The sequence below is a fragment of the Heptranchias perlo genome, chromosome 8, assembly GCF_035084215.1.
Source record: "Heptranchias perlo isolate sHepPer1 chromosome 8, sHepPer1.hap1, whole genome shotgun sequence".
Lineage (NCBI taxonomy): Eukaryota > Metazoa > Chordata > Chondrichthyes > Hexanchiformes > Hexanchidae > Heptranchias > Heptranchias perlo.
The window spans coordinates 50086099-50113788 of NC_090332.1; the positions used below are offsets into that span (position 1 = coordinate 50086099).

General features: G+C 44.1%; 1 protein-coding gene across 4 annotated transcripts in view; it reads left to right on the forward strand.

Moving 5' to 3' along the window:
- scaf8 (SR-related CTD-associated factor 8) overlaps window positions 1-27690 on the forward strand; it is a 333661-nt gene that overhangs the window by 120279 nt on the left and 185692 nt on the right. For all 4 annotated transcript variants that reach the window (XR_010963680.1, XR_010963681.1, XM_067989093.1 and 1 more), the window contains exon 6: window positions 26343-26479. Coding sequence is in view for 2 of the 4 variants with exons in the window: in XM_067989093.1 (XP_067845194.1) it covers window positions 26343-26479 (137 nt within the window). In the remaining 2 variants the exon portion in view is untranslated. The remainder of the gene's footprint in view (window positions 1-26342; window positions 26480-27690) is intronic.

A 27690-nucleotide genomic window follows, 5' to 3' on the forward strand; every position in this document is an offset into this window, starting at 1 on the left:
GCCTGTTCAGGGAGTAGCAGTTCAAAGTGAGTCTGAGGTATGGGAGTATTTGAAGGGGCTAGGGATCTGATAGTGCGGGGTGGGAGGGCACAGAGGATACTCTGATTTAGGGGAGCTCATGCCATCTTAATGCCTGATTACCCATGTGAATTTCTGCTATCTGCCATCCCTCCTGATACTTGCAACTGAAACCTTTCCCAAGTATCATCACAGCTGAAAACTTTTGCCAAAGGCATGTCGCCTTCGTTTTCTAATTTTTGCAAGTTTAGTCGCAGTTTACTTTTGAAATGCTGGGACACAGCCTCCAGCTCCCACAGCATTCATTTTGAAAACTGTCAACTAAAGGCACAAAGATTATGCAGCAGGAGCCAAGGACAGTGGCTTAGCATTTTGAAAATGCAGCTAAAGCCGCAGTGGTTAGGCAGCAGAGGCACAGGCCCCAGGAGGGAGCCAGCAGAAGGCAGAGACCTCAGATTGTCAAACGCCAGGGCTCCAAACCTACTTCTGCCAAATTCCAGGACCAATCCCCATTGCTGTCAAAGCACAGGACTGTCCAAGTGCAGCTAAACCCTTGCTGAATACCAGATATCTACCTCCAATGTGTGGAAGTGTGAGGTCATCCAGTTTGGACCTGAGAAAGGCAAATTGGAATATTTTCTTAATGGTGAGGGTAGAAGCTGTGGAGGACCAGAATGATAACAGAGCTTACAGAGCTAAATTATTAAAAATAGGTTGCATCAACTTGGCTTGTATTCCCTCGAGTTTAGCAGGTGGAGGAGTGATCCAATCAAGGTGATTAAAATTATGTTTAAAAAGGGATTCGATAGGGTAGATCCAGAACAATGGGGCATAATCTTAAAATTGGAGCCAGGCTATTTAGGAGTGAGATCAGGAAGCGCTTTTTCACACAAACGATAGTGGAAATCTGGAACTCTCCTCCAAAAGGCTATGGACGCTGGGTCAATTGAAATTTCCAAGACTAATGTTGATAGATTTTTGTTAGGTAAGGGTATCGTGGGATGTGGATCAAAGGTGGGTAAATTGAGTTGAGATACAGATCGGCCATGATCTAATAGAATGGCGGAACAGGCTCGAGGGGCTGAATGGCCTACTCCTGTTCCGATGTTCCAATTGACCCTTGCTGTATATTTTCAGCTTTAAAAATTGTTTAGGATAAACTATGCTAAATCTAACTGAATTATAATCACTACCACAAAAATGCTCTCCCACTGATACTCCTTCCACCTGCCCAGCTTCATTCCCGAAAACTAAATCCAGAACTGCCCGCTCTCTTATTGGGCTTGCTACGTACTGGCTAAAAAAAGTTCTCCTGAATGCAGTTTAAGAATTCAGCGCCCTCTATACCTTCTGCACTGATTGTATCCCAGTTAATATTAGGGTAGTTGAAATCCCCTACTATTGCTGCCCTATTGTTTTTGCACTTCTTAGAAATTTGCCTACAGCGCGTAGTCATGGTCCATATCGGTACCAACGACATAGGTTAAAAAAATGGATGAGGTCCTGCAAGGTGAATTTAAGGAGTTAGGAGATAAATTAAAAAGTAGGACCTCAAAGGTAGTGATCTCAGGATTACTACCAATGCCATGTGCTAGTGAGTATAGAAACAGGAGAATGGACCGGATGAATGCGTGGCTGCAGGAATGGTGTAGGAGGGAGGGATATAGATTCCTGGGACATTGGGACTGGTTCTGGGGAAGGTAGGACCTGTACAAGCGGGACGGGTTACACCTGAGCAGGACTGGGACCAATGTCCTCGCGGGGGTGTTTGCTAGTGCCGTTGGGGAAGTGGTGGGGGATGGGAACCTGAGTGGGGAGTCAGAAGGGAGTAAAGTTGAGAGCAGCAAGAGAGGGGAAGACCCAGGGGAAATTTACAATACAAATAGTACAAACAGTTGTTCAAGAACAAGTGAAAGGGAAAAGCATAGAGCAGCAGAAAGAAAGTGCACTTTAGGCACTACAGATAAAGTGTAAACTAGAAGGCGTAAACGATTAACCCAGCATCAAAGCTGAAGGTCAGGCTAGGGTGTGTGGCCTAACTAAGAGTTCCATATACAAATGCACGGAGTATAAGGAATAAATTAAATGAACTACAGGTTCAAATTCAAATTGGAGGGTATGACATGATAGCTATTACTGAGACATGGCTGCAGGATAGTCAGGATTGGAAACTAAATATACCGGGTTATAAGGTCTACAGGAGAGATAGGAAAAATAGAAAAGGGGGAGGAGTAGCCTTAGTGATTAGAGATGAAATCACTTCAATGATAAAGGAGGATATAATGAGAGGTAAGCAGCCAGCAGAGACCTTATGGGTTGAATTGAGAGATAGGAAAGGATCTAAGACTATAGTGGGAGTTGTGTATAGGAGCCCTGGCAGCAGCTCTGAAGTACTAGATTGTATCAATGCAGAGATTAGACAAGCGTGCAACAAAGGCATAGTGGTCTTAATGGGGAACTTTAACCTTCGCATAGATTGGGGAAAGCAAACTAGCAACTGTCAGAAAGGTAGTGAATTTCTTGAGTGTGTCCGGGATAGTTTTCTACAGCAGTATGTCCTAGAGGCAACAAGGGGGCAAGCCTTACTAGATTTAGTAATGAGTAATGAACCAGATTTAGTTAACAGCTTAACTGTGTGTGAACATCTATCCAATAGCAATCATAACATGATTGAGTTCACTGTAGTGTTTGAAAGAGAAAAAAGTGAATCAGCTGCTAAGATTCTAGACTTGGGTAAGGCTGACTTCAATGGGATGAGTCAGAGACTGTCCACAGTAAACTGGGCAAATCTGTTAATGGGTAAAACGACTGATGGACAGTGGGAAATGTTTAAAGAAACATTTAACGTGATACAGAATCGGTTTCTCCCCCTGAGGGGCAAGAACTCTACTTGCCAAAAAAACAGCCATGGACAACTAAAGAGGTATGGGACAGTATAAGACATAAGGAAAGGGCATACAAAAAGGCAAAAAATGGCACAGATCCTGACGAATGGGAAAGATACAAAGATCAACAAAGGGTCACAAAACAGATAGTAAGAGCTACAAAAAGAGAGTATGAAAAGAAACTTGCAAGGGATATCAAAACCAATACAAAGAACTTTTATAGTTACATTAGGAAAAAGAGGGTGGTCAGGAGCAGTGTTGGCCCCTTAAAAACTGAAAGTGGGGATATTGTCATTGACAATGGGGAAATGGCGGACATGTTGAACAATTACTTTGCGTCAGTATTTACAGTCGAAAAAGAGAATAGCATGCCGGAAATCCCAAGAAAACTAATATTGAATCGGGGACAGGGACTCGATAAAATTAACATAAGTAAAGCAACAGTAATGAAGAAAATAATAGCACTAAAGAGTGACAAACCCCCAGGACCAGATGGTTTCCACCCCAGGGTTTTAAAGGAAGTAGGTGAGCACATTACAGATGCCCTAACTATAATCTTTCAAAGTTCTCCAGATTCAGGAACTGTCCCTCTAGATTGGAAAATTGCACATGACACTCCGCTTTTTAAGAAAGGAGAGAAAGGGAAACCGGGGAATTATAGACCAGTTAGCCTAACATCTGTTGTGGGGAAAATGCTGGAGTCTATAATTAAGGATAGGGTGACTGAACACCTCGAGAATTTTCAGTTAATCAGGGAGGGCCAGCATGGATTTGTGAAAGATAGGTTGTGCCTGACAAACCTGATTGAATTTTTTGAAGAGGTGACTAAAGTAGTGGACAGGAGAATGTCAATGGATGTTATTTATATGGACTTCCAGAAGGCATTTGATAAAGTCCCACATAAGAGACTGTTAGCTAAGATAGAAGCCCATGGAATCGAGGGAAAAGTACAGACTTGGTTAGGAACTTGGCTGAGTGAAAAGCGACAGAGAGTAGGGATAATGTGCAGGTACTCACATTGGCAGGATGTGACGAGTGGAGTCCCGCAGGGATCTGTCTTGGAGCCTCAGTTATTCACAGTATTTATTAACGACTTAGATGAAGGCATAGAAAGTCTCATATCTAAGTTTGTCGATGACACAAAGATTGGTGGCATTGTAAGCAGTGTAGATGAAAACATAAAATTACAAAGGGGTATTGATAGATTAGGTGAATGGGCAAAACTGTGGCACATGGAATTCACTCAAGGCAAATGTGAGGTCATCCACTTTGGATCAAAAAAGGATAGAACAGGGTACTTTCTAAATGGTAAAAAGTTAAAAACAATGGATGTCCAAAAGGACTTAGGGGTTCAGGTACATAGATCATAGATCATTGAAGTGTCATGAACAGGTGCAGCAAACAATCAACAAGGCTAATGGAATGCTGGCCTTTATATCTAGAGGACTGGAGTACAAGGGGGCAGAAGTTATGCTGCTGCTATACAAAACCCTGGTTAGACCGCACCTGGAGTACTGTGAGCAGTTCTGGGCACCGCACCTTCGGAAGGACATAGGTTTATTAGAATGATACCCGGACTTCAAGGGTTAAGTTACGAGGAGAGATTACACAAATTGGGGTTGTATTCTCTCGAGTTTAGATGGTTCTGGGGTGATCTGATCGAAGTTTATAAGATATTCAGGGGAACAGATAGGGTGGATAGAGAGAAACTATTTCCGCTGGTTGGGGATTCTAGGAGTAGGGGGCACAGTCTAAAAATTAGAGCCAGACCTTTCAGGAGCGAGATTAGAAAACATTTCTTCACACAAAGGGTGATAGAAGTTTGGAATTCTCTTCCACAAACGGCAATTGATACTAGCTCAATTTAAATGTGAGATAGATAGCTTTTTGGCAACCAAAGGTATTAAGGGATGTGGGCCAAAGGCAGGTATATGGAGTTAGATCACAGATCAGCCATGATCTTATCAAATGGTGGAGCAGGCACAAGGGGCTGAAAGGCCTACTTCTGTTCCTACGTTCTTATATTTGCTCTTCTATCTCCCTCTTGACTATTTTGGGGGTCTATAGTACACTCCCAGCATTGTGACTGCCCCTTTTTTGTTCTTTAGCTTAACCCATATGGCCTCATTGATGATCCTTCTAACATATCATCCCTCCTCACAGCCGTAATTGTTTCTTTAATCAATATTGCCCCCCTCCTCTTTTTTATCTCCTCCCCCCCCCCCCCCCCCCCCCCGTCTCGTCTGGAAACCCTGTAACCAGGAACGTTGAGCTGCCATTCCTGCCCCTGTTGAAGCCATGTTTCTGTAATAGCTAAGATATCGTATTTCCACCTATCTGTGCCCTTAGCTCATTATTCACTATACTCCTTTCATTGAGGTATATACCGTTAAGTACTGCCGAACTCCTTTGTTGTCTAGTTTCTAATCTTGGTTTGCTCTGCCTTCCAAAGTCACTTACTAATTTTCTGCCTTCTATTTCCAGCTCTGCTTCTCTCCCTTCTGAATCTACGCTCAGATTCCCATCCCCCTGCCAAGCTAGTTTAAACCCCCCCCACCCCCACAACACCAGCAAACCTCCCGCGAGGATATTGGTCCCTGCCCTGATGAGGTGCAACTTGTCCGGCTTGTACAGGTCCCATCTCCCCCAGAACCAGTCCCGATGCCCCAGGAATCTAAAGCCCTCCCTCTTGCACCATCTCTCCAACCACGCATTCATCTTCTCTATCCTCCTATTTCTTTACTTGCTGGCACATGACACCGGAGTAATCTGGAGATTACTACCATTGAGGCCCTGCTTATTAATCTCTTCTCTTACTCCTTAAAATCTGCCTACAGGATCTCATCCCTCTTTCTGCCTATGTTATTGGTACCAATATGGACCACGACCTCTGGCTGTTCCCCCCCCCACAGAATGTTCTGCAGCCGCTCGGTGACATCATTGACCCTGGCACCAGCGAAGCAACATACCATCCTGGAATCTCGTTTGCGGCCGCAGAAATGCCTATCTGTTCCCCTAATTACAGAATCCCCTATCACTATTGCTCTCCTGACCTTCCTCCTTCCCCCTCCTGTACAGCTGAGCCACCCATGGTGATGTGGACTTGTCTGTGGCTGCACTCCCCAGAGGAACCCTCTCCCCCACCAGTACTGGTTAGGAAGCGAGGTGCCCTCAGTGGACTCCTGCACTACCTGCCTGGTCCTCCTTGTCTGTCTGGCAGTCACCCAGTCCCTCTCTGCTTGCACTCTCTTAAGCTGTGGGGTGACCACCTCCTGAAACATGTTATCCACGAAACTCTCAGCCTCGCAGATGCACTGCAGTGACCCAGCGGCTGCTCAAGCTCCAAAACCCAGAGCTCGAGCTCCTCCAACTGATGACACTTCCTGCACATGTGGTTGTCCAGGACGTGGGAAATGACCTGGAGTTCCCACATGGCACAAGCCGTGCATTCAACGGGACTGAGGTGCCCTGCCATGCCTTGATTTATTATATTAACTAAACTTAGCAAAAATAAACTTAAAGACTTCAAAAAAAAACTCACCAGACAAAGAACACTCACCAGCTACGCACCAATCAGCTCCTTCCCTTGTGCTGACGTCACTTTGGGTGCTTTTTCACCTCTCTCTCTCTCTCTCTCTCTCCCCCCTTTTATTGCTGATCCCTCTCTTGCTCTTCCTTTTATCGCTTCTCCCACGCTGCGTTCTCTCTCTCCTCCTTTTAACGCTGATCCCGCGCGCTCTGCTCTCGGTCTCCTCTCCTTCCTCCTTTTATTGCTGATCCCGCACTCCACGCTCTCCCTCCTCCTTTTATCACTGATCCCGCGCTCCGCTCTCTGTCTCCTCGCTCTCCTCCTTTTATCGCTGATCTTGCGCTCCACTGTCTCTCCTCTCCTTTTATCACTGATTCCGTGCTCCGCTCATGGCCTCCTCGTTCTTCTCCTTTTATCGCTGATCCCGTGCTCCGCTCCCTCTCCTCCTTTCATCGCTAATCCCATGCTCCACTCTCCCTCTCCTTTTATCGCTGATCCCACGCTCCACTCTCTGTCTCCTCTCTTCTTTTATCGCTGATCCCGCACTCCACTCTCCATGGATTTTAATAAGACTTTTGACAAGGTCCCACATGGCAGTCTACTCAAAAAAGTAAAGGCCCATGGAATCTCAGGGAAAATGGCAAATTGGATCCAAAATTGGCTCAGTGGTAGGAAGCAAAGATGTGGAGATGCCGGTGATGGACTGGGGTTGACAATTGTAAACAATTTTACAACACCAAGTTATAGTCCAACAAATTTATTTTTAATTCCACAAGCTTTCGGAGGCTTCCTCCTTCGTCAGGTGAACGGTAGCCCCGATGTTATCCCCCACATGGTATAAAGACACCTATTGTTCTAAAATAGCAAATCCTCTAATTCATCATAATCAGCACCACTATTAGTTTATTAAAAATCTTCTGTCTGCACAGACTTTGGGCCCGATATTAGGAGGGAGGCGGGTTGCCAACGGGGGGTCGACTGGGCGCGTGTGTAACCCGCCCAGTAAAATTGGTGGGTAAATTGAAGCCACTTACCTTGGCTTCCGGGTTTCGTGCTGGAAAGCTGCGCAGGGGGCGGACTGCGCACCCACATCAAAGGCTGTTAGCTGGAGGAGCCCTATTCAAAGGCGCAGTCGTCCACTGACAGATGCTGCAGAAAGGAGCCAAAATTACAGCATGGAGCAGCCCAGGGGGAAGGCTGCTCCCAGGTTTAATGATGCCTCACTCTAGGTCCTACTGGATGGGGTAAGGAGGAGGGGGAGGACAGAGATCTTCTCCCCAGCGGACAGGAGGAAGTGGCCTGCCTCTGCCACCACGAAGGCCTGGCTCGAGGTGGCAGAGGAGATCACCAGCACCACCAACATATCACGCACCTGCATACAGTGCAGGAGGCGCTTCAATGACCTAAGTGGGTCAGCTGAAGTGAATACACTTACTCGTTCCCCTACACTTCGTCTGCCACATCACCGCCCCCACCCCACATCTCCTTCTGCACTGCCAACACTACTCTCTCACATCACCCCTCACACCCAATCAAACCTCATCCTCATCTTACCTGCACTTACTCACCTCCCCAGTACTCATCCCACCACTACCACTCAACCCAATCCTCATATAATCTCATGGCTCTATCTCATACTCACTCTCTCATGCATCTCTTTCACGGTCAGCCTCACCCCACCTGCCATTACCTGTGCTGCAGCCACAGGGCATGCATCACGTATGTGTAGTAGGAAGCGTAAGGCAAACGTGTAGTGAGCATGAAGGGGATGCAAAAAGGTGTTTGAGGGTTTGTCATGGTTTTTGATTTCTGATCAACTCACATTATATATTATATTGTCACCACTACTGCCATGTCTTGGCAGTTCTTGGCTGCAGTAATGCCCTTTCATGAGGTTCTCCATAAACACCCTTGATGCCACCCATTGGGTCACACTACAGTCGATGTATGTGTAGTTGCATGACTACTTTGTGCAGGTGCCTGTTGCGCAGCACTGTGTTGTGTAGCTTCACGTGGCGGAGGTGGACAGCATGCCTGGCGAGGCTGATGATGTTGCTCCTCCTCCAAAAGGAGTGATGAATGCAGCAATGGACCCCCCCCCCCCCCCCCCCAAATCATGACGGTGTGAGTGTGAGGGGGTCCAAAAAGTAGGTAAATGTGTTTGGACAGCAGAGTTTAGGGTATGATTTAATAATTTGGAGTGTGGAGACAACGGTGTGGCAGGCAAAACTTTGTCTGAGGTAACAGAGTGCCCTGCTGCAATGAATGAGGGTTTACCCCGCACCTGTTGAATGGACCTTTGCAGCCGCTGCTGGCTGCAACACGTCTGTTTAAACAGGGAGTGTTTCCCCCATCATAGGAAACATGCTTTGGGTAGTCCAAAATCTGAATCCTCCTAAAATCTCCAACTAATGAGGTCTGTAAACGACCTCAAGTACCCAGATAATGATCTTAAGTGGGATCCCACCGACTTTGATTGCCGGTGGGAGTCCCGCATGCGGGGGCTGTGCGTGCACCCGATTCGCGTCATTGGGGAACCCGGAAATGGGCGGGTTGGATCCGGGCTCCGGACCCGCTCCGGCAATCCCCAATTTTAGTAGCCCCCCACCACGAACGCACCCGCCTGGTCTTCTGAAAATTGACCCTTTGTCTCCACATTTATAATGGAAACTGACTTTGTAAACTTGTCCTGCTGTAATTATACCCCCCTAGCAATGCTGGTGCTGTAGCACCTCAATATTGTATATACCAGCTCCTCAACCTGTATTGCTGAGAACTGTATGCTGTAAATGTGCAAGACCTTGGTCAGGCTTCAGTGAGAATACTGCATCCAGTTTTGGTCTTCTCACATGGTGGGTGATATTGAGGCTTTAGAAAGGGTGCAGAGGAGGGCCACTAGATTAATTTCCAGTTTAAAGCATCTTAGTTATCAAAATAAGCTAAAAGAGCTGGGAGTCTACACTTTAGAGAAGCGTAGATTTGGGGGTGATCTAATCACGGTTCATAAGATGATAAATGGAATAGATTGTGTTCGAGTTGACAAGTTTGTTCCAATTAAATAGGTTAAATAGGGAGGACCAGCGGTCACAATTTTAAGTTGTACAAGGCCAGATCTAGGTTAGATGTCAGGAGGTGGTTCTTTTCCCAGAGAATAGTGGCCCTCTGGAGCAGGCCACCAGCTCATCCGATGGATGTCGATTTGCTGAATTCCTTCAAGCGAGAGCTGGACCTGTTTCTGGCTGGGATGGAGGTCGTCTCGTACAAAAGGTAGGTACTGCCTAGAATTATCAGGAAAAGAGTGATCTAGTTTTGATTGCCATGGGGTTTGAACAAGATTTTCCCAGATTTTTCCCCCAAAATTAGCCTGGGTTTTTATCTGCTTTTTTGCCTCTCCCAGGAGATCACATGGTTTTGGGTGGGGTGGAGAGCGTATGTGTTTTGATACACAAGGTATCACAATTGTGTGGGACAGGCTGGATGGACCAGAGGTTCTTTTCCCGTCTGTCATTGTTTGCATTACTCAACTTGCTTCCCAAATTGCTGAATTCTCAAGTGTTCAATCTATGTAACAGGCTCCCTAGGGAGGCGTCGAAGCAGGAAGTGTTGATTCATTCAAATGGAAATTAGATAGATTTCTTTCAGAAAATAATATTTTGGGATGCAGTAAATGAGTAATCTGAGACATGACATATGGCAAGTGTAGAATGTTTCTCAAAGCTTTTCACCACTGGTGTGTTTTCCTCGCCCCATGTCTGAGTCTGTTGTGGACTAATTGATAGAGATTGATTAGTCCTGAACACCATTATTGTTGTAGCATGCGACAACAGGATGGTAGAAGGCAAAGTAGATGAATCATGGTCTTCATTTTGTCTAGCAACTCCTGTGTTCCTTTAGTTCATATATTGAGCAGGATGAAAATTTCTGAGTTTACTTATTCCTGACTTGCCTGAAACAAAAATAACTTTGCGAAGCACGTTAGTTGCACCACCTAAACAAAACTATTAGCACTGGTGGAGTATAGCTACTGTTAACACAGTATTGCAGCCATAGAACATGTGGTTCTGCTGTGTATTCACACAGCTTTTGGGGCAGGTGGTGTATTTAGCAATCCTATGAGTTCCATGCAAGTGTGCTTGTCTCCCACAAACCCCTGTTCGAATCCCTTCAGTCCACTCTCCCCTGCGTCACCAATATCTACTCTCTGGAACTCCTTCCCCAAACTGCTCTGTCTTGTTACTTCTCTGTCCTCTTTTAATTATCTCCTCAAAACATATGTTTTTGACCTTGCTTTCGGTTATCTCTTCTGACCCTTTCACTCCTGCTTGATGTCTGCTTCTCCTCAATGAAGCACCTGGGAAGTTTTCTATATAAAAGACACGATTATAAATCCATGTTGTTATACTTTAAGCATCACATTGTGGCTTTAGTACCAGTGCCGCAAAAATAGGTGGCATAGAACTGATGGCAAAGGCACAATGCAAGGATAATATTAATCTTTCCTAAAACTAAAATTATCTTTTAAAAATGTGCAGTTTTTTTCTTTAAATTAATGTTTGTTTGGAGTTTTGATGCTTTGCTTTGAATGCAAGTCAGCCATTGTCTCGGCAATGCTACACATAAGATAAGTGAAGATTGCAGTATTCCGTAATTTTTTATGTATTTGTGCTTAACAAGGTGAGGGGTGTCATTGCTGAGGAGTGGGTCACTTTTTCTACTTATTGCAGCCATTATCAAAATCAAGCACTCCAGAATCAGGCATGGCACAGGCCAAATATGACAGTTGCTCTTTGCAAATGTATATCTTAATCTCAGACGAGGTTCCTCAGTGGTTATGGTGTGAAAAGTACCTTTTCCTATAGCAGATATCTTTGTGATGACTAAAACTAAATTGTATAGAATTTAGGCAGATTTTTGCTGTGGACCTTCACCTTCTAGGAGCTCAGTTCAGACATCTCACACATTTACACAACTCTTAGAGCTGGCAGAGAGGGGGAAGAGGCTGGGGATCGATTTAAATCAATGCCAAAGGCAAAAAGGCAGCGTTCAAACCCAATGTACCCCCAGTGGCCTCAAATTACAATATTCTCAAAGAAAGAGAATTCTTTCCCATAAAAGGACATTTAATCTTTTATGGTACGAGTATGTGATCGGTTGGTCCAGCTATAAACTCTAACATCTCGGCTTGAGCCAAGGCAGTCTGACCCAGCTGGCTGTATGGTACTAACAAGGGCACTGGCAGAGTTGGTGGCAGGGGCACGGGCATGCTGTTGTCCTGAGACAGGACAGCAGGTGCCTCTCCCATGGAGCCAATGTGACTCTCCAAGGCTACGTGCCAGCACTCCTACGGCTCCGCAAGAGAACAGAGTGCAGGAGTGATGTGGCACTTTGGAAGTTCCTGTCAAAGCTGGCCCCCAGAGCCAAGGTGGCAGCAGTCTGGGCTTCCATGTCAGCAGTCTCTTGCAGAGCCATAGGAGTGCTGATGTGTAGCCTAGGAGAGTCGCATTGGCTCCATGGAAGAGGCATCTGCTGCCCTCTCTCAGGACAACAGCACGCCTGTGCCCCTGCCACCCACTCTATCAGTGAGCTGTCAAAAGAGGCTTCATCGTAGTGGGTGCCACTGTCATGTTCATGGAGCTGTCCACTCGCTCCATGTTGGACAGAATGGTCTCGATGCTCTGCGCGCCACAAGTTGGAGCTGAACTCCTTGCTCTCAGCCATTGTGCGTAAGCTCGCTGGCGGGCTGACCAGTGCATCTAGCATTTATGCCCACCAACCTTCTTCGGTAGGCTGGGCCCACGACATCTGTGCCCAAGTCCTCTGCAGCAGGGTTGGTATGTGATCTCGCTCTCCAGAGAGCTGACACTTGTGGCGTCCTATTGCCCTGCCGGAGCTCCTGCACACTTGTGCCTGGTCATTCACCGCATGAAGGACGTTCCTCTAACCTACCCACTAAACTGTCTCTGAGCTGATGCTTGCTATGGTCGGATCAAATGATGCTGCATCTTCAGGAAGGCTGTCCTCCTCTTCCTGAACTGGCACGGGCCTCAACATTTTCAGCTGCTTAAATGAAAGAGGATATGGGTTACTTTTGGTGTGAAGGGAGAACAGAGAGAGATGAGTGGCTGCTGAAAGCAGCTCTGGTTTGTCATCGAGTGTGTAGGGTGTGAAAGAAGTGAGAAGGGAAGAAGAGGATACTGTGTGAAGAAACCCTGCATCTCCAGTGTTGTCACTTTCCATGGCCGTGACGCCGCTGCCATGTCTTGCCCCATGCCCGTGACATCAAGCATATTCTCCTTGATAAGGAGGGGGTGTGTAGGTGGCCTCTGGCTTCTCTGGTCATTGTCTGCTACCTGGTGTTGCGTGTGACCTTTTCCTGCAAGCATTAAGGGAGTGTGTTAGTGACAGTCTTGTGAGCTGATTTGAGAAAGTGCCTGTCTTGGTCAAATAGTGCTGATGTGTGCAAGATATAAGGTTTGGGGAACTGAAAGTTGTAATAATGGTGAAAGTTGGAGGTGCAGTGAGTAGCAGCAGAAGGAGATGGAGTGAAGTGTGGTGGTGATTGTAGAAGAGTGAAAGGAAGTGGGAAAGGGGGGTGTTGTAAGCAGTGGCAGTGCAGGTGTGAGGAGAGAATAGTTGAGTTGAGAGGTGAGATTCTTACTGGTGGAGTCATTAAACTTATTGCAGCCATGTCCTGGGAGCTAAGCTTGACTTCCTCAGCGATGTCTTCCTGCTGATGGCGGAAATGTTGCCTGTAGGGCTTTCCCTCCTCCTGCCCTTCACCTGGACCAGGGCCTTCCAACACTGCATCAACCTGGGTGCCTTCTCTGGACCTCTTTTGCAGCCATTTTGCACCTTTCATTGTTTTATGCAGCCACAGTGCATCTCCCCTTTAAGAGGCAAACTTGAAGATGCTGCTGATGTCACCTACTGCAACCTGCAACGGCCCTGTGGATTAAAAGTTAAGGGTCACGGTAACCTTGCAACCACAGGCAGTTTCTGCGTCAGAAACACACGATTTTCAGCTCTCTTTTCCGCACCCCCCCCCCCCCCCCCAAACAGGAGCACAAGCAGCACAGGTGGCACTGGCTGCACGCCTGACACATGATAATGAGCTACCGGCACCAGTTTCACATGGTCCTTGCGCTCACGTGAACAGGCACGTGCAGCCCCCTGTGCACCCGTTTTCGGGTGTGATAGAATTTCTAGGCCTATGTATTTGAACCCCTGCGTCGCTCTGTTAATCCACGCAGTTGAACGTCTTTCCTCGAGTGTATGCTCCCATTCCTTGTTTTTCCTCTTACAATATATTACCTCACACTTCTCTGCATTAAATTCTATCTGCCACGTGCCTGCCCGTTCCGCTAACCTTTGTCTATGTCGTCCTAAAGCCTTGCAGTCCTCCTTTTGTGTCATGGACAAATTAACATATTGTGCTCCCTACCCAAGTCCAAATTAACTATACTTATTGAGCACAAAAGCGGAACCAACACTGACCTCTTTTCGAATCTGAGGAGGATCCATTATCCCCAATTTGTTTTATGACCATCAACCTACTTTATGTCCACGCTGCCACACTTCCTCTTATTCCATATGCCTCAATTTTTCTAACAAACACCATATCGAATGGCTTTTGAAAATCCATATTCACTGCATCTAATAGATCTTTATACATTCAGTCACTTCAAAAAACTCTATTAAAGCACAACTTGTCTTTACAGATCAATGCTAGCTATCCTTGATTACCCTGTGCTTATCTAAAAGCTTACTAATTTGATATTAAATTGTTATGGATTCTAAGAGTTCATCCACAACTGACGTTAGATTAAGTGATTTATAGTTACCCGGTTTACCCTTCTCTCCCCTCATGAATAGAGATATTCTATTGGCTTCCCCCTAGTCCCCGGGACAATTTGCATATCTAAGGGGGTTTGAAAAGTTATGGTCTGAGCCTCTGCTATCCCCTTTCTGACTTCCTGCAACAACCTAGGTTATATGCTATCAGAGCCCTGTGATTTACCCACCTTGAGTTCTGCAGATGTTTTGAGAAATTCCTTTTCTGTAGTTTCCTCTAGCAATTGTTCCACATCATTCTCTTGGGCAGGTAGTGCAGGAGTCCCCTGAGTGCGTCTCTCTCTAACCAGTATTCAGTTCTTAATACTGGTGAGGGAGAGGGTTCCTCTGGAGTGCAGCCAGAGCCAAGTCCACAGCACCATAGGTGGCTCAGCTGTACGGGGGGGGGGGGGGGGGGGGGGGAGAAAGGTCAAGAGAGCAATAGTGATAGGGGATGCTATAGTTAGGGGGGCGGACAGGCATTTCTGTGGCCGCAGATGTGATTCCAGGATGGTATGTTGCCTCCCTGATGCCAGGGTCAAGGATGTCACTGAGTGGCCACAGAACATTCGGGGGGGAGGGGGGGGTTGGTGGGTGAACGTCAGAGGTCATGGTCCGTATCGGTGCCAACGACTTTGGCAGAAAGAGGGGTGAGGTCCTGCAGGTAGTTATAAGGAGTTAGGAAAGAGATTAAGAAACAGGACCTCAAAAGTAGTAATGTCCGGATTACTCCTGGAGCCACGCGCTAATGAGCATAGAAATAGGAGGATAGAGCAGATGAAGGCGTGGCTGGAGAGATGGTGCAGGAGGGAGGGCTTTAAATTCTTTGGGCATTGGGACCAGTTCTGGGGAAGATGAGACCTGTATAGGCCTGATGGGTTGCACCTCAACGGAGCTGGAACCAATGTCCTCGCGGGGAGGGTCGCTAGTGCTTTGGGAGGTGGGTGTTAACCAGGACGTAGCAATGGAAACACTGGGCACAGAGGATCGGGGGAGAAAGATAGCACTAGAGCAAGTAATAGTGCAGTATTAGGTGGGATCAGACTAAGAGAGAGTACAAGAAAGTCTAAGACTGGTTTTCAATGCATGTGCGCAAATGCACAAAGCGTAGTAAACAAAGTTGGTGAGCTGCAGGGGCTAATAGCCACATGGGAATACAATGCCATGGTGATAATGGAGACCTGGCTTAAAAAAAGGCAGGATTGGGTACTAAATATTCCTGGATACAAGGTGTTCAGGAAAGATAAGAAAGGAGCGGGGTGGCAGTATTTATTAAGGAAAATATTGCAGTACTGGAGAGAGAGGATGTCCTGGAGGGGTCAAGGACAGAATCTATTTGGTTAGAGTTAAGAAATAAAAGAGCCGCCATTACACTACTGGGTGTGTTCTATAGGCCACCAACTAGTGGGAAGCCTATAGAGGAGCAAATTTGCAGGGAAATTACAGAGAGGTACAAAAGCTATAGAGTAGTGATAACGGGGGACTTCAACTATCCTAATATAGACTGGGATAACAATAATAATATAAGGGGGAGGAAGTTTTGAAATGTGTCCAGGAAAACTTTCTTAACCAGTACGTTTCCGGCACAACGAGGAAGGAGGCATTGCTGGACTTGGTTCTTGTGAGTGAGGTGGGCCAAGTGGAGCAAGTGTCAGTGTGGGTGCATTTAGGGAGCAGCGATCATAGTATCATAAGGTTAAGAATAGCTATGGAAAAGGACACTGCCCACTAAAGTAAAAATACTCAGTTGGAGGAGGGCCAATTTCAATGGGATGAGAACAGATCTGGCCCCGGTAAATTGGAATCAAAGATTGGCAGGCAAAACTGTAATTGAACAGTGGGCTGCCTTTAAGGAGGAGGTGGTTTGGGTACAGTCTAGGCACATTCCCACAAGGCAGAAAGATAGGCCAACTAAAGCCTGGATGACAAAGGAGATAGTGAGTAAGATGAAACGGAAAAAAGGGGCGTATGACAGATGTCAGATTGATATCACAAGTGAGAATCAGGCAGAATATAGAAAGCTGAGAGGGGAAGTGAAAGAGGAAATAAGGGGCAAAGAGAGAGTATGAGAATAGACTGGTGGCCAACATAAAAGGGAATCCAAAAGTTTTCTGCAGGCATGTGAACAGTAAACGGGTAGTAAGAGGAGGGGTGGGGCTGATTAGGGACCATAAAGGAGATCTACTCATGGAGGCAGAGGGGATGGCTGAGGTACTAAATGAGTACTTTGCATCTGTCTTTACCAAGGAAGAAGATGCTGCCAGAGTCTCTGTAAAGGAAGATGTAGTTGAGATACTGGATGGGCTAAAAATTGATAAAGAAGAGGTACTTGAAAGCTAGCTGTACTTAAAGTAGATAAGTCACTTGGTCCAGATGGAATGCATCCTAGGTTGCTGAGGAATGTAAGGGTGGAAATTGCAGAGGTACTGGCCACAATCTTCCAAATATCTGTAGATACGGGGGTGGTGGCAGAGGACTGGAGAATTGCAAATGTTACACCCTTGTTCAAAAATGGTTGTAAGCATATACCCAGCAACCTCAGTGGTGGGGAAACTTTTAGAAATGATAATCCGGAACAGAATTAACAGTCACTTGGACAAGGGTAGATTGATTAGGGAAATCCAGCACAGATTTGTTAAAGGAAAATCGTGTTTAACTTGATAGAGTTTTTTGATGAGGTAACAGAGAGGGTTGATCAGGGCAATGCGGTTGATGTGGTGTATATGGACTTTCAAAAGGCGTTTAATAAAGAGCTGCACAGTAGGCTTATCATCAAGATTGTGGCTCATGGTATAAAGGGGGCAGTAGCAACATGGATACAGAATTGGCTAAGGGACATGAAACAGAGTAGTGGTGAACGGTTGTTTTTCGGACTGGAGGGAGGTGTACAGTGGTGTTCCCCAGGGGTCAGTGCTGGGACCGCTGCTTTTCATGATAGATATTAATGACTTGGACTTGGGTGTACAGGGCACAATTTCCAAATTTTCAGATGCCACAAAACCTGGAAGGTTAGTAAACAGTGAGGAGGATAGTGATAGACTTCAAGAGGATATAGACAGTCTGGTGGCATGGGCGGACACGTGGCAGATGAAATTTAATGCAGAAAAATGCGAAGTGATACATTTCGATAGGTAGATCGAAGAGAGGCAATATAAACTAGAGGGCACAACTCTAAAAGAGGCACAGGAACAGAGAGATCTGGGGGTATATGTGCACAAATCGTTGAAGGTGGCAGGGCAGGTTGAAAAAGTGGTTAAAAAGCATATGGGGTCCTAGGCTTTATAAATAGAGGCATAGAGTATTAAAGTATGGAAGTCATGATGAACTTTTATAAACACTGGTTTGGCCACAACTGGAGTATTGTGTCCAGTTCTTGGCCCCGCACTTCAGGAAAGATGTGAAGGCCTTAGAAAGGGTGCAGAAGAGAATAACTAGAATGGTTCCAGGGATGAGGGACTTTAGTTACATGGATAGACTGGAGAAGCTGGGGTTGTTCTCCTTGGAACCAGAGGCAGTTGCGAGGAGCTTGGATAGAGGTATTCAAAATCATGAAGGGTCCAGATAGAGAGGAACTATTCCCATTGGCGGAAGGGTCAAGGACCACAGAACGTAGATTTAAGATGATTGGCAAAACAACCAAAGGTGACATGAGGAAAAACTTCTTTACACAGCGAGTGTTTAGGATCTGGGATGCATTGCCCGAGGGGTGGTGGAGGCAGATTCAATCATGGCCTTCAAAAGGAAACTGGATAAGCATTTGAAAGGAAAAATTTGCAGGGCTACGGGGAAAGGGCGGGGGAGTGGGACTAGCTGGATTGCTATTGCATAAAGCCGGTGCGGACTTGATGGGCCAAATGGCCTCCTTCTGTGCTGTAACCTTTCTATGATCTACATTCTTATTTCCACCATCATCTGTATAAACTGACACAAAAAGTGTATTTCATATTTCTACGATACCTTCATCCACTGCACCTAGATTTCCTCTTTCATCCCTGAGCTGTCCTACTTTCTCTAAATTTAATTAAACTTTTTGTTTTAATATGCTTATTGAAACCCTGATATTATATTGGGCTGGATTTTGCTGTGAAAATAACGGTGGGGCTAACCGCGCTCACTGTTGTTTATGCGCAAATTGGACAACAACTGCCGGCGAGCGCACGTGCAGTTAAACGAGTAAATCTGGAAGTTGCTGTCTGAGATGCGCTGCTCCTCCATAAGCTGCACGAAAACGGCATCTCGCCATCTGGCTCCCCAGAATGGTGTGAAGTTCCTGTACTGAACTCGTAGATACAGACTACACTTGCCACAAAAAGTTAGGGCTTGTCCATTCTAGTCTAAGTACCACTTTAACGGCATGGTAAGTCTTAATTACTGTCAAACAACTCTGACACTGAAAACTAACTTTTGCAAGTGTAGACTCACTCCTTTAGCTTTTGATGTTGGAGATTTTTTTTTAAATTTTAACTTCTTTAACTTTTGCTTTGTCTCTTATCTCTCTTATTCCAAACTTTCTTTCCCTCTCTTTATTTTGCTTTCTGTACCTGATTTGACATTGAATCCACTACTATTCTAACTTACACAGCTGCTTGTCCTGTTCATACTGGTCCCAGATACCCTGTAGAAGGCGCTGCGCTGTTTGGATGTTTGGTTGACAGCAACTTGCCGTGCAAAACCATATAGAAAGCCTATGGGCAAGTGCAAGTCTAATGAACGGCTGGCGCCGTTCACAGCAAAATCTGGCCCAATGTATTAAAGCCTCTTTATATTATTTGCTGATCTTTTTTCATAGTCCCGTTCAAGCTTTCTAATCTCCATTTCACCTCCCTACAACACTTTATATATTCCTCATGAACTTCTTTAGTATTGTCAGTCCTAATTTTATCATGCCTCCCATATAAATTTCAACTTAATTTTAATCTCTCTGTTTATCTATGGAGTGCTAACCTTCAGTTCACCCCATTTCACCTTATAGCACTGTAGTCCCTCCATTTCATATTTAAGCATTCCCTATTCCTGAACCAGTGTCCCTGTTTGAACCTTTTTGCCCAGTTAATTTGGGCCAGATCTCTCATCCCACTGAACTTTTCCTTTTTCTAGTCTAGCACTCTTATCTTTGACTCTTCATTATCCTTTCCTCTTTTCACATTGAATCTGTATTTTGGCCCAATTGCTCTCCCGTTTTACATCAATTATTTTAACTCGTCATATTTTTTCATATTCCTTCTGTTTTGGCCAGTGTGTGTTTATGAATCTTTCTCTGAACTGAAGGCTGCATAAATAGATTGTGTAAACAAGCTCTTGACAAGTGATAGTTGGTAGTAAGAGTGTTTGAACATTGATTTTTAACAAAAATGTGAAGGTTTCCTGCGGTATTTCATAGCATCATTGTACAGGAATTTTATAGTTGGTGTGTGAAGCTCGATGTTTCATTTTAGGTGTTTCCTCTCTTCCTGAAATGGCATACTGTGGGCAGTCTCTCCAGACTAACCTTGAAGTAGGCACATAGAATCTTACGGCACAGAAGTAGGCCATTTGGGCCATTGCATCTGTGCCAGCTCTCTGAAAGAGCTATCTCATCCCCCTGCCCTTTTCCCATACCTTTTTTTAAAAAATCAAATATTTATCCACTTCCCTTTTAAAAGGTATTATGTTTCTATTGCTGTTTCATATCCTAACAACTCTTTGCGTAAAAATATTTCTCCTAACCTCCCCTTCCATTCTTATGGTGATGATTTTGCTACACTGTCTTTTGGATGAGGCATTAAATCGAGACTTGGTTTGCATCTTCAGGTGGATGTAAAAGACCCCACAACACTACTCAAAAGGGGAACGGGGCAGGGGTTCTCCCAGTGTCCTGACCAAAATTGTCTTTAAAAAAAATTGGTTCTTGAAGGGGAAGATTTACTTGTAGTATACTTGGGTTTTTCGGTTACCACTGGTTATCCAATTTTACGCTTTTAAAGCTTCCAGTTGCACTCCAGTAATATCATGAATTGTGAGTAGTATACCTTATTCACGATGTCATATTAAGGGGAGTAAACACCTGCTTCCAGGCTGCCTATAATCAGCAATTCTAAAACAAAAGTAGCTAAGTGATGACTAAGTATATCTCCCATTGTAACTTTTGGGGTTACATGTTCACTAAAATGCACTGAGAGAAGACTGAATTATATTTCCCTTTATAACATCTAGACTTCCATGATGGCTTACTAGAATAAGCTAGTTGGCGGTCACACAGAGGGAGAACCTCTTCAAATCATGGCCAAACTACTGTTATGTATTGAGAGAAATATTCACAATGATGAAATGCATACTGCTCTTCTGAAATGGGAGGTACTGCACTTCGGTGCACAGTGGAAGGAGCTTTATTCGACATTTGACCTAGACTCTTGGAATGGTAGTGTAATCAATACTGACACTGGGCGGTGAAAGCGAGGGAAATGTTCTATGCCCCAGTACCAATATCTCTCACTATGAGCACAGAAATTCACCTTTTTGTTAAAAGTTGACCAAAGATAAAATAAACCCACTCACCAATGAATGAAACTTTCAAAATTCAATTACTTTTTCAAATCAAACGTAAGATCAGTCCTTACAAATTCATGTCACTGGAGTGGCACTGGATTTAGGAGGCTCGTTTTATAGTGCTGGTGTGATGCCTTAAAAATCTGTATTTATCTCTCAAAAAAACAGTGACTCCACTTTAAAAGTCATTGATTCACTGTAAACCAATTTAGGACATCCTGAAGACACAAAGGGCACTATATAAATGTTTATTTGCTTGTTCTTTTTCTTTCCACAGTATATGTAAACAAATGAAAGTTTTATGCTCTAGTGCATGTTACATTAATATTATCCGTAACTCTTTAAATGTGCATGTAGCATTGCTCTGATTAATAGCAATTAGATATTTGAGCAAATCAACTTGATGAACTGAATAGATGGTTGTTATTTAAGTTAGACTGGTGGGAAAATATACCACTGCCAGTCGGAAGCCAGCGTTTTGCACAAAACCAACCATTCAAATTGTTCTTTTTTTTCCCCCAAAGCTGCCATTCTGAACCAACAGCTATCACAAACTACCCAATCAACTCACACAAAGCAATTTTTCTAACGTTGTGTAACCATTTTATTTCCTCAACCAGACCACTATATCTATATATCTATCTTAGTGATTCTAAAAATGGTACCTTTGCACCCACTTCCTGTCCACGCTGCAGGCATCATTCTCGGATTACACTTATGTCACTCAGTCATTTTAAATGACATGGGGTGTGAGGGTCTTCATTTCCATAAATTTTCCTGGTGACCCGCTTGAAGCGGCCAGTTCCACAACCTGGCCAGCAGGTGGGTACAGGCAGCAGGAGGCCGCAGCTAAGGACCCAAGTAAGTGGTATGGGGACCTCACAAGGAACCTAAAGTAAAATGGTAAAACTTACCTGCCCACGATCCAGCTCCCTGCAGGTCTGACCTGACTGGGGCCGCCACTGCTCCCTCGCTCAGGCCTGCAACTAAAATTGCATATTGGGTCCTGATGACATCATTTGGACCCAATTTGGAAATTTAAACAGGGCCCTGCTGTAAACTTGTGGCCAATAGATTCAAAGCTATATTAATTTATACATAATATGCAATGTCTGCTGCCACTTCTATAAACTGCAGAGAGGGTAAATATACATGTTTATATAAAGTGCACCATTATATCAAATGTATAATAATTATATGAAGTGTACAAAATAAATGTTACTGTACAGTCAGCTTCGTGCCCCAGCCCTACCATTTCCCTTGCACCCTCTCAGCCAAGCACCCATTCTTCCAACTGTGCCTGTCTCAGTGGGTCCTGATGGCCTTCCTACAATACTTATGATACCCAATACATATTGGCATGCCATCGAGCTTAAAAAGGCAACAGGTACAAATTAATAGTAAAGTAATGTGAAAGGCACGGAGAATGGCAAATTTATACAAGAGAGAAGCCAAAGGGAAGGGCAGACATGCAGAAGGGAATGAGATATAGCCAGACTGAGACACCAAAGAACACGAAAGTGTGTGAGAGGCATGGAGAAAGAGGAAGACTGAAAGCGTGGAAGGCAAAGGTCAAGAGGGAGATGAGAGATCAATCAATATATATTTTAATATTTTATTTTCTCCCCTTATTCCTGCACTCTTCAAACCAGTGATTTTTGCTGAGGTACAGTTCCATGGGTAGCAGTGACCTCTGTATCTCATGGCCCTTCTTCATATGGTACCACGAGCAGTGAATGTCAGTGGGACATCATAGCCAAGCCTGATCCTATCGTTGCCCAACATCCAGAACACCCACACTTCTGGCAAGGGACATTTGTAGGCAAACTCTTGATGTTTGTGTATTTTTCAATAACTTCACTGTTTTGGGGATGGTGAGGCCAACTATAGCAATCCCACCACAATGGGGCTGAAATTGGCAGTACAGGTCAAACATGGAATCTTTCTAATCTGAATCACACCACACTGTGCATTTGCCTACATACCCACTTTTTAAAAGAAAAATTAGTAATATTGATATTCTTGGCAATGTATATGGAAATAAATGTTCCCTTGTAAGATTTTAAGTATAAATATCCAACCATGCGAACATATTAAATCTTCTCCAAGCCCAAATTCACAATGTTTACTCAATGCTGACTTGGAATGACTGCTACATTTTGCAATAGATGTCCAGTAAGTGTCAACCTAGAGTAGATGTAGATAGAGTAGATACAGAAAAAACGTTTCCACTTGTGGGGAAGTCCAAAACTAGGGACCATAAATATAAGATAGTCACTAATAAATCCATTAAGGAATTCAGGAGAAATTTCTTTACTCATAGAGTGGTGAGAATGCAGAACTCGCTACAACATGGAGTGGTGGAGCCGAACAGCATAGATGCATTTAAGGGGAAGCTGGATAAGTACATGAGGGAGAAAGGAATAGAAGAATATGTTGATCGGGTGAGATTAACTAAACAGAGTGGGAGGAGGCTTGTGTGGAGCGTAAATGTGGGCATGATAGATTAAGAGAGTGGGCAAAACTGTGGTAGATGAAGTCATCCACTTTGGACCTAAGAAAGAAAGATCAGAGTATTTTCTAAATGGTGAGAAGGATATATTAGCCTTGGAGGGGGTGTAGTGCAGATTCACCAGAATGATACCGGGGCTAAAAGGGTTACGTTAGGATGACAGGTTGCATAGATTAGGTTTGTATTCCCTCGAGTATAGAATTGTAAACAATTTTACAACACCAAGTTATAGTCCAACAATTTTATTTTAAAATTCACAAGCTTTCGGAGGCTTCCTCCTTCCTCAGGTGAATGTCAAGAAATCCTCGAACCTCTCGCATTTATAAATCACAGAACAATACCTGGTGATTACAGATAGTCTTTTCAACTGCCCATTGCCAAGGCAACCAAAGTGTTCAGACAGATAGGTGTACTGTAGTAGACCTCTACAGAAGACTAACACGGGACGCAACCAACAGAGTACCCTTCGTCGTCCAGTACTTCCCCGGAGCGGAGAAACTACGCCATGTTCTCCGCAGCCTTCAACATGTCATGAATGACGACGAACACCTCGCTATGGCCATCCCCACACCTCCACTACTCGCCTTTAAACAGCCACCCAACCTCAAACAGACCATAGTTCGCAGCAAATTCCCCAGCTTTCAGGAGAACAGCGTCCACGACACCACACAACCCTGCCACGATAACCTCTGCAAGACATGCCAGATCATCGACACAGATACCACCATCACACGAGAGGACACCGCCCACCAGGTGCATGGTTCGTACTCCTGTGACTCGGCCAACGTTGTCTACCTCATACGTTGCAGGAAAGGATGCCCCAAATCATGGTACATTGGCGAGACCATGCAGACGCTGCGACAACGGATGAACGGACACCGCGCAACAATCGCCAGACAGGAGGGTTCCCTCCCAGTCGGGGAACACTTCAGCAGTCAAGGACATTCAGCCACCGACCTTCGGGTAAGCGTACTCCAAGGCGGCCTTCGAGACACACGACAACGCAAAATCGTCGAGCAGAAATTGATAGCCAAGTTCCGCACCCATGAGGACGGCCTCAACCGGGATCTTGGGTTCATGTCACGCTACACGTAACCCCACCAGCGAACAAAAGTTAACTGTTTTTAATATAACGGGTCAATTGCTGTCTTTTCCTTCTGGATGTTTCTATGTTTCTGCCTCTCTTTTTTTGTTCTGGCCGTTTGTATATTCGGTGGCCCTGTAGGTAACACCTATCTGTCTGAACACTTTGGTTGCCTTGGCAACGGGCAGTTGAAAAGACTATCTGTAATCACCAGGTATTGTTCTGTGATTTATAAATGCGAGAGGTTCGAGGATTTCTTGACATTCACCTGAGGAAGGAGGAAGCCTCTGAAAGCTTGTGAATTTTAAAATATAATTGTTGGACTATAACTTGGTGTTGTAAAATTGTTTACAATTGTCAACCCCAGTCCATCACCGGCATCTCCACATCTTGAGTATAGAAGATTGAGGTGCTTAAGATGATTAAAGGATTTTATAGGGTAGATAGAGAGAAACCATTTCCTCTGGTGGGGGAGTCCAGAACAAGGAGGCATAACCTTAAAATTAGAACTAGGCTGTTCAGGGATGATATCAGGCAGCACTTGTTCACACAAAGGGTAGTGGAAATCTGGAACACACTCCCCCAAAAAGCTGCTGAGGCTCGGTCAAATGAACATTTCAAAACTGACATTGATACAGACCAAGGTGGGCAGATGGAGTTAAGATACAGATCAGCCATGATCTAATTGAATGGCGGAACAGCCTCGAGGATCTGAATGGCCTACTCCTGTTCCTATGAAGCCTGTTTATGTGCTGTAAATTCTATGTAACCTCGCCTCAGTCGTTGGACTCTCACCTCAGTCAGCAATTCATCGATTCAAGTCCCACTCCAGAGACTTAAGTACATAACCTAGGCTGATTAGTTCGATATAGTACTGAAGATGCTGCACAGTCAGAGTCAGGGTCTTTCGGATGAGATGTTAAACCAAAACCCAGTCTGCCCTCTCAGGTGGACATAAAAGATCCCATGGCACAATTTAAAGAAGAGCAAGGAAATTGTCCTGGTGCCCTGGCCAACATTTATCACTCAACCAACCACAAACAGATTTATTTTATTGCTGTTTGTGGGACCTTGCAAAGTGGCTGCCAGTTAGCATTCAAAAGTTGTTCATTGGCAGTGAAGCGCTTTGGGACATCCTGAGGAAGTGAAAGGTGCAGTTTCTTTCTTAGTAATAGACACATACATTGAAATTTTAAGATATATCCAAGTTCACTATGGATTAGTGATCATTATGACGTTAATATGATAGGCCTGTCATATGAGTGCAGAAGTCTTGTTTAGTAGTTAAAAGTGTAAATTTGATTAGATTCATTTAAACAGTGCGCATATGAAGTTTCCATACGCGGTTCCTGTAAAATACAATCAGGTTTAATTTGGTAAAATGTAAGAGAAAGTCTGATATAGTTGCATTGTCAGATAATGAGAAAATTGACCTTCAGCAATATATGTAACCCATTAGTTAATAGCCTAATACACAGGGTGGATGTACGTTAACTTGCATCTTACCAGGTGTCCTCAGTGTGATTTTTCACAATCATCTTCTACCTCATTAGGTCCTTGCCTATATAAGGTGTATTGTCAGTGCAAACATTTCTACCTTTTCACAAACTCAACTCCTGCCTTTTTGAAATGCTGATGGTATATTTGTTCTAAGAGAACTTAAATCAATTAGGTTAATTAAGAAATGTCATCTCTCACTTAAAAATCAGAATTCTAACCGTATGAAATTCAAACGGTACATTTACTATGTTACAGGTGTGACTATATTGCCAAAGTATGCTGATTATTTACTATTTGTGTATGCGGATGGTTCATTCAGTGCGGAAAACCAGTTCCTGCATTTCATGCAGGGAAGGTGCTGTGCCATTGCTGGTTTTGTTTTTGTTTTTATCAGAAACTGTTAAAAGTTTTATATCAAACAATACCAATTTGTATAGTGGCAAATATTTTATTTTCCAGGAACTCCAGCCACGCCTGCTACTCCAGCTAATGTGGTGCAGAATTTACCTGACACATGGGCCTCCATCTCTCAGCTGTCTAATACAGATACAATTGCTGCTGTTGCACAGCTTCTCCAGAGTCCGCAGGGTCAACAGGTATGATGTTATCTGCCAATTTTGTATTGATCATTGCCAGTACAATTACAGAACTTCTGACACCTTAAAAATATGATGTGAGAGATGCCGGTGATGGACTGGGGTGGACAAATGTATAAGGAATCTTACAACACCAGGTTATAGTCCAACAGTTTTATTTGAAAATCACAAGCTTTCGGAGGCTTTCTCCTTCGTCAGGTGACGTAGGATAAAGCCTCCGAAAGCTTGTGATTTTCAAATAAAACTGTTGGACTATAACCTGGTGTTGTAAGATTCCTTACCTTAAAAATAGTTTACTTAAATATGGAGCTTGTTTTTTTTTTAAAAGTGCAACACCTCATGTTTATGTCCCTAATGTATGAACTGAAGTACAAATTTTGTTTGTGTGTTTGGGGGAGTGGTTGAATGGTAGATGACTTACTACAAGTACATCTAGTTTACGCTCTGTCCCCAATACTGAAACTACTTTGCATGTTTAGAGAGTTGCACAGATGGAAAGATCCAAGCAACAGATTATGCCGAGTTTGCAATTATTAAGTGTAGTTACACTTCGGTTAAACAATTTATGCTGATTTTTTTTTTTGCCCGGAGAGAAGGTCTTTATGCGTTTAACTGTCAGGATGGCTAAAATGGAAACAAAGTAAATGTTTAAAAGTATTTTATATTATCCTAGAAGGTAAACAAAAAGCAAAAGACTGTAGACGTTGGAAATCTGAAACAAAAACAGAAAATGCGGATCAGGTAGCATCTGTGGACAAGTTAACGTTTGGGTGCAGACCCTTCTTCAAAATTTACTTTCTTGTAGTTTGTATTTCTTAGTTCTCAATGCAATGAAAACACAAAATGGTGTGACTGTTTCCATATTTATCTCCTTTTTTTGAATATGTAATACCTTGTTTTCTGGGGGTTCATTTAGGCTTGAAGAAACCAAATTGGGTGCGAGTATTGTTTATTTGGAAAAACATGATCTGTGTTTATGCTCTAATAATAGTATATTGTAGAAAAGCAAGTTCTAACCACTGCAAATAATATTTATGTAAGGTCCAAACATTTTTTTTAACTTTCAGCACTATGATGCACTGACATACAGGAAAGATGTGTAGAGAGGGTACAGAGGAGATTTACGACAATGTTGCCAGGACTGGAGAATTTTAGCTATAGAGAAAGATTGGATAGGATGGGGTTGTTTTCTTTGGAACAAAGGAGGCTGA